The sequence below is a fragment of the Mixophyes fleayi genome, chromosome 3 (assembly GCF_038048845.1).
Source record: "Mixophyes fleayi isolate aMixFle1 chromosome 3, aMixFle1.hap1, whole genome shotgun sequence".
Classification (NCBI taxonomy): domain Eukaryota; kingdom Metazoa; phylum Chordata; class Amphibia; order Anura; family Limnodynastidae; genus Mixophyes; species Mixophyes fleayi.
Genome location: NC_134404.1, coordinates 189,453,271 through 189,473,609, shown reverse-complemented (window position 1 = coordinate 189,473,609; position 20,339 = coordinate 189,453,271). Strand labels below are relative to the sequence as shown.

At 38.6% G+C, this 20,339-nt stretch overlaps 1 protein-coding gene across 1 annotated transcript; it reads right to left on the bottom strand.

Annotated features, from left to right (window-relative positions):
- Positions 1 to 1,310: 1,310 nt before the first annotated feature.
- AMD1 (adenosylmethionine decarboxylase 1) lies at positions 1,311 to 19,019 on the bottom strand. The gene is made up of 9 exons (XM_075202925.1): positions 18,494 to 19,019; positions 10,790 to 10,876; positions 8,394 to 8,517; positions 7,167 to 7,269; positions 6,716 to 6,758; positions 6,031 to 6,175; positions 5,693 to 5,785; positions 5,452 to 5,607; positions 1,311 to 3,533 (listed from the first exon to the last, which is right to left on the bottom strand). Exons 1-9 carry the CDS (start codon positions 18,601 to 18,603, stop codon positions 3,396 to 3,398), a joined length of 999 nt encoding a protein of 332 aa, XP_075059026.1. The 5' UTR covers positions 18,604 to 19,019; the 3' UTR covers positions 1,311 to 3,395.
- Positions 19,020 to 20,339: the final 1,320 nt, after the last annotated feature.

The window sequence follows — 20,339 nt, the reverse complement described above, 5'->3', positions numbered from 1 at the left end:
ACTGAAAAGCTCACTGACTTTCAATGTGGCACAGTTATAGGATGCCAACTTTACAACAAGTTTGTCAAACTTCTGCCCTGCTAGAGCTGCCCCGATTACTGTTATTGTAAATTGGAAAGGTCTAAGTCAGGGTTTCCCAAACAGTCCTTATGGCCCCCCTAACAATGCAGGATTTCCAGGTGACAAGTGAAATATTTAGTTCAACCTGTAGATCTGTTACACTGTGTCAGTCAGCAATAAATACACCTGTGCTCCAGCAAGGAAATATGAAAAACATTCAGTTAGGGGGCCAAAAGGACTGGGTTTGGGAAACCCTGGTATAGCAACAACCTATCAGCCACGAAGGCTCAGAACAGGACTTTCAAATGCTGAACCATGTAAAAATGGTCTCATTGCAGAGTTTCAAACTGCCACTGGAAGCACAAAAGCTATTTGTTGGGAGCTTCATGGACTGGGTTTCCATAGCAGAGCAGCCGCACACTAGTCTCAGACCATGATGTGCATTGCCAACATTGACTGGAGCGGTGTATAGCACACCGCCATTGGATCCTGGAGCAGTGGAAACATACCCTGGGGTGACAAATCAAGCTTCAACATCTGGCAGTCTGACTGACAAATATGGGTTTGGCAAATGCCAGGAGAATGCGTCAGACTCTTAAGCGTAGTGCCAACTGAAAATTTGATGGAGGAATAATGATTTTCGGTTGTTTTACATGTATTGGCCTGGGCTAATGACACAGCATACAATGACATTCTAGGGAATTGTGTGCTTCCAAGCTTTGTGGCAACTGTTTGGGGGGTGGGGCCTTGTTTCAGCATGTCGGTTACATGTATACACAACAAGGTCCATCAAAAGAAAAAAAAATGTTTTCCCAAGTTTGGTGTGGAAGAATTTGATTGGCCTGCACAGGTTCCGCCCTGACCTCAACCCCACTGAAAACCTTTGGAATGAACTGGACTGCAAACCAGGCCTTATGACCACGTTCCAAAATCTACTGGAAAGCCTTCTCAGAAGTGTGGAGGCTGTTATAACAAAGGGGTGACTAACTATATAACTGCCCATGATTTTGGAACGAGATGTTCAACAAGCACATATGGATGTAATGTTCACGTGTCCTCATATGTTTGGCCATGTAATGTAGGAAACCACCTGCAATTTTTTGTATAATACAAATATTTTAATCATGTAGAAAGAAAAAATGCACATCTTTAATAAGCTGCATCATTGTTACCTTTTAAGCTATATATGTTTACATCAAAACTAAAAAGCAATAAAACGATCAAATCAAAGGACAAAACCAGTCAACAGCTCATGAATTAAGCATTTTATTGAAGCATTAGGTCTGTGGTACAGATACATTTTCAGTACAGTTCAATTGATCAAAGTCACCTAATAATGCAATGAATTCATCTCCCATCTTTTTCAAACAGGTCAGCAGTATAATTATATATTACTGTGCACTTTCCTTTATTGTGAGGTATTTTATATACCTGGGTTAAATTTAGTCAAAGTAGAGGCTTCAATTATTTTCAGACACTTAATGTGTTTTCAATTTCTGGACAACTTAATATAACCTATCCCACCCTCACCAATGTAGTATATATGGAAGGTCTCATACCTGGGGAGCTTTGCTATTGGAGTACTCAATCTGTCCAAGTGTTCATATAAAGTACTCTATTAAAGAGGACTGAAATGGCTGCAAAACATTTTAAATTGCAGCGAAAATTAGCGAACTGCAGTGCAATCCAGCTCCCAGATGCAGGTAACAGGGGGACCCCCATACTAACTGTGGGTGCAGGTTATATTAAGGAAACAGTATACAACCCATTTAATGACAAACCATTTTAAATATTGGTCCTCAAAATAAGTACAAAGGATAGAACAGGTACCTTTAAATACCATATCTAAGCAAAGGTTTATTAAACTTCTTGAATGAAGCTCGATATTTACAGATGCTCAGAAAGACCATGGATGTTCCAATGCATTGATTTCAAACCAAGTGCTGTTTTAGAACATTACAAAAAGTGTTTATGTATAAATACATAAGGAACATTGCTGAAACATATCCAGAATGGATACATAAAATAATATCAAGAGACAGGGAAGAGATAGTAACAAGTTACTTCAGAGCTCCAAATGCAACACAAGTATTTGAAAACCTGCATTAATCACAATTGACATTAAAAAAGTTTCCTGTCCATAGTTCTCATTAACTCCCCACATTATATGCTACCTACACATGGTTAAAAAAACAAAACGGTATCACCACCACACCATTACAGAAGGGAGAGCAGATGAGGTCACATCACTGTTAAATACAGCATAGTAGTCACATGAACAATGTCACAGGCCATCCCCTTTTAGTGGCAAGATGAAAAGGCATTGATTCAGCTTGAAATAGAGGAGTTGAGATCTGGACTGGTTTACAGCATATTGTTCAGACACAATCAGAAATGTCAGATACTGTGAAAGTTATTTTTGCAGAGAAAGATCCAGGCCAAAACTGGCAACAAAGCCAGAGTACTGTCAGATTGCATGGGCTTCAAGTCACCTGTAATTACCCCCTTCCATATATGATTCAAATTCTTAAGGAAGAGGGAAATTATCAATAACTTAATTTAAAAAACAAACAGTCCCCAAGCAAGAAATTAGAACAGGCCTGTCCAACCTGCGGCCCTCCAGATTTTGTGAAACTTACAAGTCCCAGCATGCCCTTCCAGCTATCAACAGGCTGTCTACTGGCAAAGCATGCTGGGGCTTGTAGTTTCACTACACCTGGAGGGCCGCAGGTTGGACAGGCCTGAATTAGAACATTGCATAACAGTTTAAGCAATGACTAAGGACAGTTACTAGCCTTAAGCAGACTTTTCTAACCTCTATCCAAAATGAAAAAAAAAAATAAATGATGCTACATATAGCCAGAAATATGGTCCAGTGAACATACAGCATGCATGTAATTCTGCAGTAAGTCCACAATTCAAACCTATTATGTGTATTGGCTCTGGGACAGAAGCTAGTGGGGGCGAAAACCTTGTCTGTGGGGAATTTTTGGTGACACCTGTAGAAAACTTATGCTGTGTGTTGAACTATGTGCATTTTTACAAGTATTATGGAGTCTAGTAGAGTATGTGTTTAAGTTATCCACATGCACTTCAATTTCACAGCATGAGTGGCATAGATTACCTACACACAGGAGAGAGCATTCATGCAAGTTATCTAACTCCTTGATATAATTATGGATACAATTCAAACTCATACTATGATTATATTCAGGGCTTCCTGCAACTACTAGGTGATGGTTGTGGAAAACATGGCCCCCGGCATCATTAGCTAGCAAGCACCCACCACCTCTTTCATTGGTTTTCTTTTTACGTTTTCTCTTCATTATTCCTAATCAACTTTGCTGCAGCTGATTCTTGGCAAAACTGGTGAAAACGAAATTGTAATCGTTGAACTGAGCAAACTGGCGATCCAGTTGCTTAAAGCCTTCAATCTTCTGAGCACAAGTAAATGCGGTACGACATTTGGAGCTCTGGAAAAAAACAACAACACAAGGCTTAATTGTCAAAGGTCAGATACACAGTAATGTACACCTATAACAAGCCAAGTTACATATAATATTGTGCATTGCCTTTGTTAGGAATATTAATGTGAATAAGGGTGTGGCTTATTTCTGGAGTATATATAAATCACAAAAAATTACTTAGACCACAAATTCAAGGGAGTTGTCTAAAATAGCATGAACAGGTTTAGCAATCGCCTAAATTTAATTACACTGAAAAAATATCCCCAAATGGTCCTAAAAATGGATTCACTTAGGTTGTTGCTTTAAAAATTTGTCAACTCTAGATTCATCTTTCAAACAGATTTCACATCAATACTCTGAAATGATTTTGAGAGTTACAAACTGTAATCGATGTTATTTTTAGTCTGTCTTAAGCTGGTTACACACTACAGGTTTTTCATCCAATAATTGGACAAAACAGCCGACATCCAACCGTTTGGTCAGATATCGTGTGAGTGTGTATACTTACACGATAAATGAAAGTCGGCCCAAAGTGCCGATCATCCTTTCATTTGGTTGGTCGTACTGTTTGATTTTTGTCGCTCCAGTCACTGTCTGCCCAGAGAGTTAGCAGCCTGTCACTGTGTATGTGCAGAGCGCAGCCTGTCACCATGTCTGTGCAGCCTTTCCACCGCTTATCTATCCTTACATGTATGCAGCCTGTCACTGTGCCCATCACATGCTGTTCTGTTCCTTGTCTGCAATGCAAAGTGCAACATAGGAATAGTTGCCATGCTGGTCCTCACCACCTCCATTTGGCTGCTGGGACATACCTGAGCTGCGATGCACGAGTTAACCCCTTCCCAGCTGAATACCCCTTTCGGTTGGAAGATCTTCACTCCCTCAAAGGTAATTTTAGGTAACTTTGGCCAGCAATGAATGGGTTAACCGGGCTCCGAGATGTAGTGAGAACTGTCAGGAATGACTCAGTTAACAGCTAGGGCAGCAGCGTATTTAGAGCAGGAGATCTGAGCACAAAGGAGGTGTATAGTGCGTTAGGAGAAGTTACTGCAGCACATAAATTATACTCTTGACACAGTCTGGTCGTAAGTCACAGGTGCTGTATTGGAGCTAGTGTCTTACCTGAAGTCAGCCTTTGCTGAAACACTTATCTTATATAGCAGTGTGAAAATTAACATCTTAGCTTCTGAATCTTACAAAGTTCATTGAGCATTTTGCTTTACCCACTGCCACCCAGGGCAGCTGTCACTTGTAGCCGATGATTATGACAGATGAAGAGCAGAGATCTGAAGGTAATTGGGTATAGTGTGTACACCTGAATCGGCAGCCTGATCGGCACTTCAGTCATTTATACAATCATTCGAGACAACAAATTGGTCTAAAGGTTTTGTAGTGTGTACCCAGCTTTAGGTAGAAACTAAAAATCACTCAAGCAGTTTCAATAATTTTAATTTAAAAAGCTGTAACTGCAGTTGAACAGAAGACTATGTATACACAATGTTGTTGATGTAAGCATTAGTAATCACAATGAGAGCAATGTTGTTGATGTAAGCATTAGTAATCACAATGAGAGCCCACTTATCGTATTCACAGAGTAATAACCATTCAAGGCAGAAACTGGTGGCTGAACATTGGCCTATGCGCTGTTGTAACATGTCTAAACAAATCTAGGCTTACAGAACGCATTTCTGGGATAGACTATATGCAGTTTTCCCTTTGCACAACGTGAGCTTAATATACAGGCCAAAATGGATGTTCTAAACAGGACGCCATAATGGATGTAGGACATTTCAAAGCACTTTGCAGAGAATACATTTGGTGGCATTATAAAGATAGTATAAAAAGTTCAGCATTATAAACATAATGCCCTTTTATACTTTATATTCACAATCGAAGTTATCTAGGACACAGACAATCACGTTACCTGATTAACGAAGAGGGTGGTCACAAACTTCCTTGGCTTGAAAACATCCACAACTTTACTAATGAGATCATCATATGTTGTTTGCGATACATTAGTTTCAAAACTAACATAGGAAAAATCTGGCTCTGGAGTGATGTGAATAGTCCAGTAAGTTCCCTAAGAACACAATGTATTACAATACAGTTAAACATTTAGTATAACTAGTACAAGCCACAAATTAGACTAAACAAAATATACTTACATCTGATTTCATCCCATTCATTGAGTAACCACAAGGACTGAACATTGTAGCATCAATGACAGAACCTGGTATCAGGTCACGAATTCCACTCATCTAAGAAATAAATACAACCGCTACCAATTAAATGGATTCTAAAAAGAGACAGTAACAGGTTAGTCAGAGTAATTGCAGTCCTACTACTGTAATACAGTGATGCTGCTAATTATGTTAGGAGCGCATAACTTCTGCTCTATTTTGTAGGAATTGGCTCTTTATGTAAAGATTTAGGACTTCTCCGTCAGATAGTAAATGAATACACAAACTTTTATGGGAAATTAAGTGCTGAATATTAAACTTACACGAGTGACATCATTTGCAGTAACACCATCTTTCATGTAGAACTGGTCCATGATCTCTGGGTCAAGCTCACTCATCAAAATTTCCAGTGTCTGATCTGGCTGGTTGATGACAAATCCCTCTGGGACATCGAGAGTATACAAATACCTAGAAATGGGAACACAGCACACAAATTAGTGACCGCTTGCTGCCAAGCTTTGAGGTCATATGGCCTGTACTATCTTACACATTGTGACAAGACCAGCCTTTATTTGCATACTGCAGAAAACTATGTACAGCTACCATGTAAATTCTACCTGTGCAATCTTGTTGTCCTCACAAATCAAAATTCAGCAATATAGAAATTTGGAAAACCAAACAAAATACCAATATCGCACACATTTAATGTACTAAATGTATATAAAAAAGAGCAGCATATTTATGCACTCTTATAAATGACACTTAATGCTGTGTAGCTAGTCTGTCTGAACAAACCAGGTTAGACTCTCCTCTGCTGAATCCCTTCCTGGACCACCCTATCTACACTATGGAGATGTAAGAGTACACGCTGATGGAAGGGGAATATTGTACATTTCACTTTTCCATATCACAACAACTACTTTACAAGAAAGATTAACAAAGAGCTGAATGTTTGTAAATATACGTATATGTTAATGGCTTGGGTCAAAAACAAAGTAAATTACATACCAGCAATCAGAATTTATACGTCCCATGCAATAAGCTGCTCCATCTGAAATAAGAAAAGAACAAAACGCTGATTTATAACTAGCAATGAATGCTATAGTGGACATGTTTATACCTTATTTAAATACCACAATTTGAAAATACAGCAGGTAATTTCTATCACTATTCAGGTTTAATTGAAGATATACAGCACACTACCACCACTCCACTGTCAGAGCTCCCAATGGAAAACCCCATTTACATGAGGCTGGCATGATAAAAACTAGAGGTGAACTTTGGTTGCAACGCCAATCTGACCAAGCCACCTGTGTTCCCATTAGCCATACACACTGGCAGGTGAAGAAAAGTTGTCTTCCAGTTTAATTTTGATCGCCAACTTGGGGTAAGCAAGCATTCAGTATTCCGTTAATGTGTAAGAAACCCCCTGAAATTACATGACTTTTGTATAACTTACTTGGGAAAATTTCATTTAGGAATTCAACTTCTTCCTGGAAATTTCTGTGTGGGTATTCCTGGTGGTCTGGTTTCATAAAGTTTTTACGTGAATAAAAAAAGTTCTGCAAAAGAAAGTACTTGAGCAATGAACAGCCTCTCACATTAAAGTAGTCTACTTTTATTTACACTGTAAGCTAAACATTTCTTCTGACAGTCAAAAAACATTTCAACTTGGTGCCAACCATCGTGCAGAGATACATTGGTTTAAAGTGCTTTTGTAGTGATTTGCGTATGAGGACTGATCTCAGATGACAAGTTGGTTGAAAAACGCAAGCTTGCTTTCACCAGTGAAGTTAGCTGCATGTCACCCTATTATTTAGGAAGTTTACATAGTAAATAACCCATGTAAATACTAATCACCTACATCTAAGAATGAATTTACACTGAATTACCCATCTTTAACGGCTCACTTGTGACAAAGTGATGTCTTCTTGCTGTAAGAGTTGTCACTCATAGCTCTAGTTAGTGATCATTCAAATGGAATTCTGAGAGTGTGCTGCGGCTGTCTCTGGCAACCAGGGAATACTCAACAAGTGCCAGCTATTACTGTGAGAATGTTACATGTTATAAATATGGGTCTGCGGGCTATCAATAGCAGAACTACTACTTTACGCTGTAGGAAAAAGCCTGCTATTACCTCCTTTACTGCTACTAACGCAATTCCTTTATTGTGAATCTGGAACAAAACTACAGATACAGGATCTATTACCTGGCCGATTGGCATCTGTGTGTGCCAAATAGCTAAAATGTGGGTCATCAAAAGCCCTGCATGTTTTGAGACTCCCCTGCAATCTACACAGATCCGCTCACCAAGCAACCACAGATAGTAACACTGTCAACCCCATCAGTGCATAACTACTGCATTTCCAAAAGTATGTATAAGCGGTTTGATTGCTTTATTGTAACTCCCTTCATAGAAACACATTTAGTTGATACGTGAACAGGCACCAGACTGAGTGCTGAGAAATGAATGTAAATTCACCTCATACACTGGACTAATGAGAATATGCTGGGCGTAGGGGTGGATCAATGGAAAATACACCCTCCCATCCATTTACATAACACCTACGGCAAAACAGATCTTCAAAATTGTATTATATTCAGGTGTTGTATTTCTTGTAAACAAACGTACATGATAGGCATTATGGAAAGTGGGTTGCTATGAAACAAAAACTCTCCAACTTACCTGAATGTCAAACCCACAGTACTCCCTAGCGAGCTCTAACAAGGGAACCAGTGCTTGCAGTAAGAGGGTGGTACCACATGTCTTCAAAATGAAACGTCTCTTGGAGACAAACATGCTACTCTCACTGCGTGAAAGAAGAAAAAAACAACAGTGTCTAGTTAGTTACTTCATTTGCATTATATTAACATTGTATATCAGTAAAATGGAAAATACATATTGGATACATTCGCATACAGCAATAGAAATGGCTTGTGAACATTTAGTAAACCATCCCCATTTTGTGTTGGCACAAAACTTCTTCACAGGTTGAATACTCCCCTAACATTCCCTCACAGTCTGTGTATTATCCAGCTTTATTGCAGTTATATTTTCAGTATTATCTGAATTGAGGATATTGTTTTTCTTCTTCCCACCATTAGTATAAAGTTAGTAATGTTTAGGAAAATCACTTCTCCCATATTTCTAACCCTAAGCTTTGACATTTGCAAGTTAAATTCCTGCCTCCCCAACACATTTCTGTAATTCTTTACTCCCATAAAACCCCACTTGTAGGAATATTCACAATGCTAGCCATGAATACACTGACAACTTGCGGTCACATTTTCTAACCATACATTTACATATTAGCCAAACATCTCTCTGTAAACTACCCGTCTACATCCTGTAAAGGGAGCTGTGAAACAGGAAAGCAGCAACCGCCCTCAAGACAGAAAGTACTGGAAGACAGTGTATGGAAGACCATATTTGAGTTTTGATGGAGAAGAGTGCAATGAAGACCCATTGTATGGAAAGGGCATTCGATATGGAAATAATTGCCCATATACATGATGGTAAATACAAGACAGATGCAGAAAATAGTGTAATTTGAGGGAGTCTCACTTTACCAAATAAACTGTAAAATGCATTTAGCAAACAAAACTGTTCAGCGCCAACAGTAACAAAGTAAACGTATACACAGTGGCTATAATGTATTCACCCCTTTGGCATTATGGAAACAAAATGGTCCATTCAGGAAACCTCATCACTAATCACAAAATACTCTGTCCAATTAAAAAACAAAATAAAAGCCTTTTCTTATTATAAATAGACGATTACAAGTGTTCACCCCTTTTAATACACTTGCAACTATTTTCTTTGTGATAAGCAATTTTATATGAATTCACAATTCAGTGTTATGCAGGACTAGGCTTTAACCCCAAGACTTTGTATTTAAGATACTATGTGGCCTTTGCTGTATGCATTGGGTCAATGTTGTGTCTTCCTACAAATGTGTCTTCAATTCATTTTACCCTCAGTTTTGACACGTTTTCCAGGCCCGGAAGCAGAGGTATAATCCCTATAGCAGTATGTTCACACCACAATGCATCATATGACTAGTGTTCTTGAGATAATGCACAGATGTATTGCTTACTCTAGCCATAACAACCAGTGTTGAGGCTAAATGGTTCACTCTACTTCAGACAATAGAAACATCCTCCACTTGATGTGTGAGGAGGGTCTCCCACAAGATTGCTGACATTCCAGACAAGATTTCACAAACGTGTGCTTCAATTTTTTCTTGCAACCATATTATAACATGCCTGGGCTATTTTACCATGGCCAGTTTCTTCCTCCCATAATGGGAAACTAACCCAAGTCTGTTCTTTCTGCACAAATACACTATTTTGAAGAACATGCAAACTGTTGTATCTCATCAGTGGCTAGAAGAGCTGTCCAATAATGTTTTAGCGTGTTGCTTTTGGTCTTAAACTCTGCAATTTAGCTGAATGGTAAATTTGCAGGAAACACATACATATACACTGTAAAAACTGAAGATTAAATGTGTATGCTACCTATTAATAAGGGTATACCCAACTCAATTCTTACTTGTGACAACCTATAGGAACACAAATGGTTAATAGCAAATTGCACTCAAAAGGGATGTTGCCCAATTAAAACATTATGATGGGTTCTGCAACTTTCTAGAATAATTCCTGACAAGTGAAAATAGTATTCTTGCCTGAAATTGCCATTTAAACACAAATATTTTGCTGCTGTCATTTGACTGTCAGCAACAATGTAACAATGGAAACAAGCTGGACTACACCGAGGACCATGGTTACAGATGTTGCTAAGGTCAGTTATTCACAACCGTGTCAAACAGGAACACTTGCCATTTAAAAGTATTTCAAGTACAAGGAGTCATTACAATATGTTGGTGTACACAGTATAAAAATAATTTGGCAAAATAAGCTGAGTAAAGCTACCCTTTAACTAAGAACAGATTCCTATTATTACCATTCCTATTACCAAGTATTGCCATTTTTTAGCCTTGCATAATTGTAGATGGGTAGGATTTGTTCACAAGTCAGATGCAATTTCTGTAACAAGTTTTCTGACAAAAAAATTCACATTACCTGAGTACATAAGCTTCCTGCTTGTCAGTTTTTGTCACACTTATGATCAAACAGTGAACATTCTCCAAAAGTTTGTCCCACTCAAACCTGAAAGGTAAAGTGTAAAACATTTGAACCAATGAAAAAACATTTGAAAAACAAAAATATTTACTGAAATGGAATACAAAGGGCGGGTTTAAACTAAATTATCCATCACACATATTAGAACAAACTTGTTACTAAACATATTACTTTTACAAAAGTCAAATTTATAAAAGTCATCTTGGCCAATTTCATGTGGAAGAGTCCCATTTTTCCCTTTTGCCTCAGTAAGACCAGAAAAAGTGCTTATGTTCTGATGTGGTAGCTCCTAGTATGTTGTTTCAATTGTCAATTAACCCAAATCTGGGTGACATTTGGTTGACTTCAGGATTTAAACATGGAGGGTTCCCCTGTAAACACTTGTGTAAACACATTGATCGACAGCCATATAGTTTTAATACAAATATAGGTGCACAGTATCACAACCACCACATGTAATTCTACTTTTATTGTCTAAATTATCAAGTGTGATTGTGATTTAGGTAGGTAAAACAAAACGGCAACTGAAGCTTAGGATCCAAGAACATTTATAAAATATTAAACACAATCTTAATGCACAGAGTCTACGTCATCGCTGTACCTTGAAAATTCATATGTAAGTGGCTTAAAATTCTGCAGCATAGAACAAGCGTTGGTGTGATGTAGATGTGACAATAAAACTTGCTTGCTCTAAAAGAGAAGACTAATTGGATCTATGCACAGAGTTCCTTAGTTCCCAATGGACTCACTGAGGGATTAGATTATAGGCTCCATTTTGAGCACTAATATACTGACTGGTCATGATTGTCAATGTGTTTGTAATATTCTCCTATGTTCATTTTCTTTATTGCTATTCATTGTTTTTTTTATATAAACTGCTCTGTACAAGTACTATGCGAGGTCCCCACTGAAAGCTCAAAGATGAGCATAGTTTAAATATTTGAACCCATTTAGTTATATGAATATAAGCAAGACAACTGTAAATCTATATTTATATCATGAAACATAAGGTAATTAACTTTTAGTAGTATAGTAAAATAATAATATTGCCTTTATATCTTTTATTTAGATATATACCTTGATATATTACTTATTTCAAGATGGCTATTAACAGTTAATTGTAAGTCAATAATAAAATAGCTGCCAGACCAAATACAAGTATGGCAGTTAACATTATCACAATGATCTTCAAAGAAATGTTGCCCGCACTATATAATATGATTTTCACAGCATTATAGTTGTCTAAAAAAATGGTGGTCGTAGTATTTTAATATGATCATTTAGTTGAAATAGCGTTGGAAGTTTAAAAAACTTATACCAAATGTCATAAAATGTCTATGGCAGCGATATGCATTTAATTGGAATTTGTATCTTCGTATTTAGTCACTCCCCATGTATTATTCTTCTCAATCATTTAACCCATAGTTTGTTTCCAATTCATATTAAGCAATAAAGCAGTGCTAGGAAACTTGAGACTTTAGGGGCTGCATAGAGGCATTTTAGGCAAGTGTTACAAGCTGTAACAAAGAAGTTTCGGATGGCCCTAGGGCCGCCTGTTGCCCACCACTGCATTAACAACTGCTACCACTTTCACCCTCCTTTTTTAGTGTTTTATTTCGTGCATTTTTACTATTAAACAAATGACAAAGGCCATAGTCAATTGCTGAACTCTCCCCCTTCCATTAAGATTGAATGCATTTATACGGAACGGTGATTAATTCGACATTCATGTATAGCGTAAAAGGCCACTTAGGGTGCAGAAGACCACAAGGCTGAAGTCTGATGAAACGTGTATGGTGGCCTCCCGCACAGTGATTCTACTGAACTTTGCTTCTGGAAAGGACAAAAAAAGATCTGGAGGAGATCCGTGAAATCACTAGGACATCACTTCTGGTTCAGGCAGCAGCTCCCTCCAGTGGGATCCTGTTTCCAGGTGAGCCATTCATGATTTCAGGTGAAGAAAGATTTTAATCTTGTAATGTATTGTTATAATAAACACAAAATTTATCATAAGTGGCCTTTCTTTTTTTTACTCTTGTTGGTATATGGCTTTCATAGATGTTACATTGGAATCCATTCTAAGTGGAACAAACCCCAGTGGTTTTATTTTAGCTCACCAGGCAAGATTGATTTTTCTCTAATTAGAGGATGCATTTTATTGGACTTCATATTGTTTTTATTACACTATTAGCGCTCTCCTGGCCTTTCCAGTTTGTGTTTATGTATTTGGTCTGTGTTCCTAGATGAGGACCGTACAGGTGAAGCATAACCCAATTATTGTTTGAATTGTTTTATATAGTATCTGTTCTACTTGGATATTTATTTAGGGGGAAGGAACACAGAAGTTAAGACTATTTGTATGTGTCTAATATATACCCCAAGAATGGAAAGAAGCGTTGCATTTAGACAGCAACCAACAAATTTCATGCCATAGTGCAAAGATAACAGACATTACACATTCCCCAACAATACAGGGGCTTTGTTGGAGGCCATCACAATCCTGTTATGTCTTGTATAAATACAATCCGCTAAAGGTAATTTACCCACTGGAGCACTGAACTTGCACCAAAAACCTTAAGTCAAAATGCATACAAACGCTCTGTTTGATTTGTGCTTGATGCCCCTGCATGAATTTGCATCAAGAAGAAAGCAGCACTGAGCTTTTACCAATAATTTCAAAGTGGTTTCCAGTGCATGCACTAAACGTATAAACCTTATTGAAATAAACAGGCTATTAAAAAAGAAATGGGATAAGCTATGTGTGCTACAAACGCCACAACCAACCCCAGTGGTAGACAGCCTAGACTGATTCCCACTAAAGCAGGGTGACAATCTTGGGGACCACTGAAACCAGCCATAGCCTGAACTGGGAAACCTGAAGCACGAAAGATTCCAGCCATGGGGGAGCCACACTAGACTGGTCAGGGCACGGTTGGAGGCTCCAGTTGCCACCACAGGGAACCTTAGTATAATAAGGGGTCCATAAGACCCCATCCAATTAAAATGTGAAAAGATTGTTAAACTTCTCCAAACCTCCATTCACCGATTAACATAAAAATGTAGTCTTGCATGCCAATCAAAAAATGTTACACATTGTAATCAACTGCAAAATATTTTCATTGACAGGCTATAAAAAGCATAAGAGCAGTCAAAACTGCTCCAGTAAGAGCCTTAACACAGAATGCAAAGGGAATCAATTTGCCTGAGTGTGTCGGACAATTACAAGCAGTTTCCAAGTGAAAGGAGTACCTGCTTTGATCATACATCAAGAAATTTTAAACTATTGATGTGGTAAAAAAATTTTTACCAGTCCACCGATGGCCCAAAACCCTATTGAAATGAATGGGTCATAGAAGTAAATGGATGAGGGGAACAGTACAACACTTGTTACAGTCCATATTCACTTCTAATAGACATCTCATATGATCATTCAGAACCATGTGCAAAAAGCTGACAGTTTGACATTCCCAGAAAGGAAGCAGAGTGAGCATGATCCTGTCAGTATATGGGATATTTACTGCTGTAGACACAGGCATGGGATCTATTTGGAAACCCATTGTCTAGAAGGTTATGAAAAGTGACAAAAGTACTTTGCTGCTTCTTGGTGATAATATCACAGACATGATAACTAAACCTGTCTCCTTGCTCACTGAGGAATACTGCCACGAAATATAATGGGAATGTCCGAGGCAGTGTGGGTAAACATAGATCTGCTTTCACGTAAATTTTGAACATTTTAGAAAAAGTGCTCCAAATTAAACACCTTTGTCACAAATGATCAAGCATTTCAGATAATCGATCACATACCTGTATGTTAAGCCTTCCAAAACAATTAAACTCAACTATTTTAAATGGAATTTTAAAACTTTAGCTGTAGTATTAAAACAATAGAGGTCATGAGGTTTTAGCATCAACTAAAAAAACAATGTAGTGCTAAAATACAGTGTAGCATGCTAATTATAGCAGTATTGTACAGGTACGCTATAATGTTCTCAGGCAAGTTGAACTACAAAGATGTACTTTATCTGCATTAAAAAACAACATAATAGTGAATCAACTCCAGAGTTAAATTAAGGATTCTAAAACCGGTATTTGCCAAGGTGCCATATGGACTCCACCCACCTTTCTTTAAATTATCACGAGCATGTGGTGAAAGAGTGCTGCTGACCGAATCCCTCCTGTCCCAAACACAAACATTGAGCAAGGCCTTCTCACCTCTATATCCGTTTTACCCAGTTTGTTTATTAGTTTACTATGTTTGTCCCCAATTGTAAAGCACTACGGAATATGTTGGCGCTATATAAATAAATGATGATTGGCTTGCCATGCCATTTAGAATGTGTCATCTTCTTACTGACCGAATACCTTGCTTCCGGAGAGCCCCGAACATTGTGAACAAGATGTGTAGTGTCAATAACCAAATGAGAGATGGGCCATGTGACGCACATACAAGTACCCTAACCTAATTTTTTTGTTCCTGCTTAACACACCTGAAGGTTAAAAAGGGAGCTCTAATTTTAAATAACTCCAAATAATCTTTTTTCTACAACTCCGATAAGCTTGTGAAACAATGGTGCACATTACCAAAAGCTCTTAAAGCAACTTCTATTTTAGGAAGAATGGTCCATTGATTTATGGTGAAAAAAAAAAAAGTTAAGTCTGGAGAAACAGGTGGTCAATGAATGCTACCAGCACTACATAGAAATGTAGTAGATCTGCAGAGGTAATCAGTAACACTTCCGATCTCTGGACCTGTCAAAAAATGCAAAAATAAACGGTCATTTGGATACCCCTGAAGGTGCAAATATAACGGTCATTTGGATACCACTGAAGGTGCAAATATTTTTCCAAAGTGGAGATTGTCAATAGACCGCTCCAAAAGTAGTCTTCACTTTATTATGCCACATATAATCTGTACAATTTAAACATTGCATTTGTGGCTTGTCAGAAAACAAGGAAATACTTTTCGCACATTTAACATTTGAAAAGTGCTTGTGGCTATAAGTTTCCAAGCTTTAATGGTGTGCCCTAATGGATAAGTGCTATGACCAATACAGAATAACGGGTAATATCACATATTTTAGCAACTGAATATGTCCAGTGAAATGAACACTGCCCACTTCAGAAATTACTAGCCCAATGCCTGATGTGGAGCCAGTTGGGTAAACTGAAATAAAATCACTATTTTCTAGAAAGAATAATAGTCAAAATCAGCTTCTCTACCGGAATACAAGCTGCTCTCCATCAGCCTTTACCCTTAAAAAACAAATTCCATTAGAAATGTTTCAGTAATTACTGTTCCATGCTCTCATCTTGTAGGCTCCATTAACCTAATAAGCTAAAATATATCATGTTCATAGTGCAAATGAATCTTCGAAATATAGAAGCATACCACAGGGTCATGGCCTCTAGCTTTGCATCACTGCAAAACTACGTTGCATATCTTGAACTGCATCCTTGTGTGCGCACTTCATCTAATTTACTGCAACCAATACTGCATTGAATGATTCATGAAAACTGTTTTACAATATATGCCACCCTTCGGTATATGTCCTGGGTATTTCTTTGCAATATACAAATACACTGAAATATCAGTATATAAACCCAACCAACTTGATGACATTAAGATAAATTTGGTGCAAAACAACATGTAGCACAGTTACCTAACCAGTATTTCTAGTCTTGTAATCCCATTCAAGGAAAAACTCACAAACCTATCAACCTAATCTTTGCACTGTCTAGTAATATCAACCGACTAAATATAAGGCCACATTCATATGTAATAAAAACATGTGCTACAAGTTTTAGGGGTTGGGGGGTATCCAGGACTCATCATTCTGGCAATTGCAGGAGTTAAAGTCTGGAATTGGCAGTGGGCACATTCCGCAGATTACCAAAGACATAGTTTAGTCTGATTTGCTGCTGGAGACTAACATAGTAAATGGGCTGACCTAGACTACTTCTCACGTGTAGTTGCAGCAGACACACGCTAGCAAGAATGGAGGTTTAACAGCATTCGTAGTAACTCAGCATAAAACAAAAATGTTTTATAAGGAAGAAGGCTACTAAATCAGTTTATAGACACTGGTAAATAAAACATTTAGTTATGTTACTCATATCTAAATTATTGAAAATGTAATGCTGGTCTCTTAAATATGCATTCTATAGATTTTTAAGTGACAAAATGTGTTCTTCCAAATATCTCAATTTTAAAAGCCTATCAGCAACAGTATCAGGCCTAGTATTATCAGCGCAGCCTATGATCATTTTCAATATTCTAGCTAAAGTCGTCAGATTCATTTTAGGTTTAGGTTGCAATGGTAACAGCTGCTGTGTTAAGAGTTTTTGGTACAGCAAACAGCATATTTCTTGTTTTGGGAAACCTATAAATAATCAAACTGAAATATAATACCCCACAGTAATTCAGAAGGCATTTGTGTTTGCTTGTATAAAAGGTGATCATAATGGCTAAAGTTAAATGCACAAAATTTTAGTTATCTTAACACATTTCAGAGGTAAAATGAACAAAATCAATAGAGCTGTGCCAAGATGACTGCAGAGGTAATATATCTTTGCATGGCTGCCGCCAGGAGCACTGCGCCACACATCCCTCTACCACACTTAATGAGGTGAGCAATGACTTCATTAGATATCATGCAGAAGTTAACAGGCAAATATATCTGCTAAATCTCTAAAGTGCAGTAACCATTTATTTGTTATTCAAACTGATCAGAACACAATATAGCAATAAAACAGATATCTCAAATGCCTGAAACAAACTATCACATGTACATTTTACTCAGGATTAGAAACCCATCTGCTGACTCCCCTTATAAGGGTAATGGGAGAGTGGAGCCATTTGGCAATGAGCAGTATGAAGCATATGCTTAATCTCACGCTGGTGAGTGTGGAAGCTGCAGCCACACCCTCTTCAGACATTTCTGACATTAATCTACACCTGAAATCCACCTACAAACATATACATTACAGATCCTAGTGCAATTAATGTATTCTACACCTACTGTGGCTGACTAGTGATAGACATCTATAGATCACAGGCTAACTATGACACTCACAGGCTGTTTTATTACTGAGCTGCCTGTGTGACAGGAAGAAACAGGTGTCCAAACGCAGCAAGATCCCCAGCACTAATGCTATATACAGTAACAGTTACGAATGAATTACATAGTGCAATGAGCGAATGCACCCTATATTGGTGGATTATATATAAGGATCATGACGATTGCAGATTTAACCGCTGCCAGCAATGTGATCAACCCATTCGCAGCTACAGAAATGTGACATGAGAGGAGCTGAAACAAAATGGAAGGTCCCTGTGCCTTCCTCATGATCCACGCCAGGCAGGGATGTCCTGATCCCCTCCCCCCCTCACACAGGGCTGCAGAGAGCACATGGGCTGCATGTCGGTTCTAGGAGAGTGATGAGTGACTGCAGTGAGGGCGTGTAGAGCAGGGCATGGGGCTCAGGTACACGTATCACACCCGCCCGGGCCACCGGCGGAGCGGGGAGTGACCTTGACATCACCCGCATCTCCCCGTAGTGCTGACCGGTGACAGCCAGGCCCTGATCTCTCTATACCGATCACCCCCCCCTCACCCCCATCCCCGGCGGCCCTCGCCTCACCTTGGGATGTCTCGAAGGTCCCCGGATCCCTTGCTTTTGTCCTCCTGGCTGAACCAGACCTCCAGCAGCTTCTCGGTGCCCTCGAAGAAGTGGGCGCCGTTCTCCTCCATCTCCCCCCCGGCAGCCGGAGACCCACCGACAACGCAGAAAATAACGAGAAACGAAATATATTTATCTACTGTTAGTATTCTCCTCCCACGTCGGTCTGTGTTTTCTCGGATCTTTTTTTTTTTTTCAAACCTTTGTAGTAAAAAACACGGAGCTTCTGATTATATTAATTCTAGAACTTTCTTTAAATAGTGTTTATAAAGAGGTTTTATTTGTTGGTGTTTGGAAGGTGACGTTCAATGAGTTGTCTTTCTTTGTAGTAGATGTTGGGTGTTCCTGTATGTGATGGATACTGTAAGTTTCTCCGGTACAGTCTCTTAATTCCCGTTGTATCTCTCCCGGTTACGGAGAACGCGGTAAAGCGAGCGCTAGCTAATATCGCCGGCCATACTGTGTAAAGCAGGGAGCAGACGGCTAGCAAAGCCTTTTATACCGGGGGCGGCCCCTGCTGACGTCATCGGGGGCGGGCGCTCCCCAGCACATTGGCTGTCAGAGCACTGGGCGGTGGGCACGTCAGTCATGTCAACTCCACCCAGGATCCTTATTGCAGTGATGGGGATTAGTTGCAGATTCTGGGAAGTAACGGCCATAGTAGGTTGTGCAGTCCTTAGTCATTCTGGCTAGCTGAGACTGCAGATATGACCCAACAGGTTTGTTTTATATATATCTTTATGTATCTGTATATATATATATATATATATATATATATATATATATATATATATATTATATATATATATATATTTACATAACCCTGGCCTGTGAGGAAAAGACTGTTGTTTTAGCTATTCCTGAAAATGATGTTTACTCTAAATCCATAGTCAAGCTCACTGTTTCTGGAGCAAATACACATATCTTCATTATTAAATCTAGCTCTTTGTTTTTCCATTTCTGCAATATTGTTTACAGCCTGGTTTATTCTGTCATAATTTATGGTGTTGATGTGATATAAATTTGTCAAGGGATTCTGAATCAGTTCCTGGATGTTCCACCCTCCAGAAGATGTGATGTCATCAATGAATATTTGACACACACACTCAAGGATCTAATATGGAATATAATTACCTAGCATTGGTGTGCATTAGATGGTGGGATAGATTATGACATTTACAAAACTGTTATGCTCTGTATTTTTCTCCCTATGCCTTAATGCCTTTATTGTTTTCTCAGCCTTACCCCAACTGCACAGAAGAATGAACTCACCATCTCCATCTCAGGTCTATCATAACTATATATTCATCAAAAGGTGAACTTACAAATACAATGCAAATGAGTATTCCAGCGAATGACAAACCAAAAGCAAAACTCATGGCGAAATGCCTGTTCCACCACAAAACCCAATTTCGTTCATCTCTATATGGTGGTATATGAAGCAAGCACTGTGGCTTAGTGGCTAGCACGTCTGCCTCATGAGTTTGATTCCTGACCACGGCCTTAGCTGTGTGGAGTTTGTATGTTCTCCCCGTGTTTGGGGAGAACAAAGTGTTCCGGTTTCCTCCCACACTCCAAAAACATAGCAGCCAATTAACACACTCCAAGTAGGTTAATTGGCTCCTATCAAATTGACTTGTCTCTCTATCTCTGCCTGTGTGTGTATGTTAGGGAATTTAGACTGTGAGCTCCAATGGGGCAGGGACTGATGTGAGTATGTTCTCTGTACAGTGCTGAAGAATTAGTGGCACTATATAAATAGATGATGATGATAAACTAAGGATACCAAAGAAGATGAAGAGCCTAA

Coding starts and splice junctions, on each gene's coding strand:
- AMD1 (XM_075202925.1), bottom strand. CDS start 18,603: ATGGAGGAGAACGGCGCCCACTTCTTCGAGGGCACCGAGAAGCTGCTG. Junction 8,518..10,789: donor CAGGAAGCTTATGTACTCAG/GTAATGTGAATT, acceptor TCTTTCACGCAG/TGAGAGTAGCATGTTTGTCT. Junction 7,270..8,393: donor ACTGTGGGTTTGACATTCAG/GTAAGTTGGAGA, acceptor TTTCTTTTGCAG/AACTTTTTTTATTCACGTAA.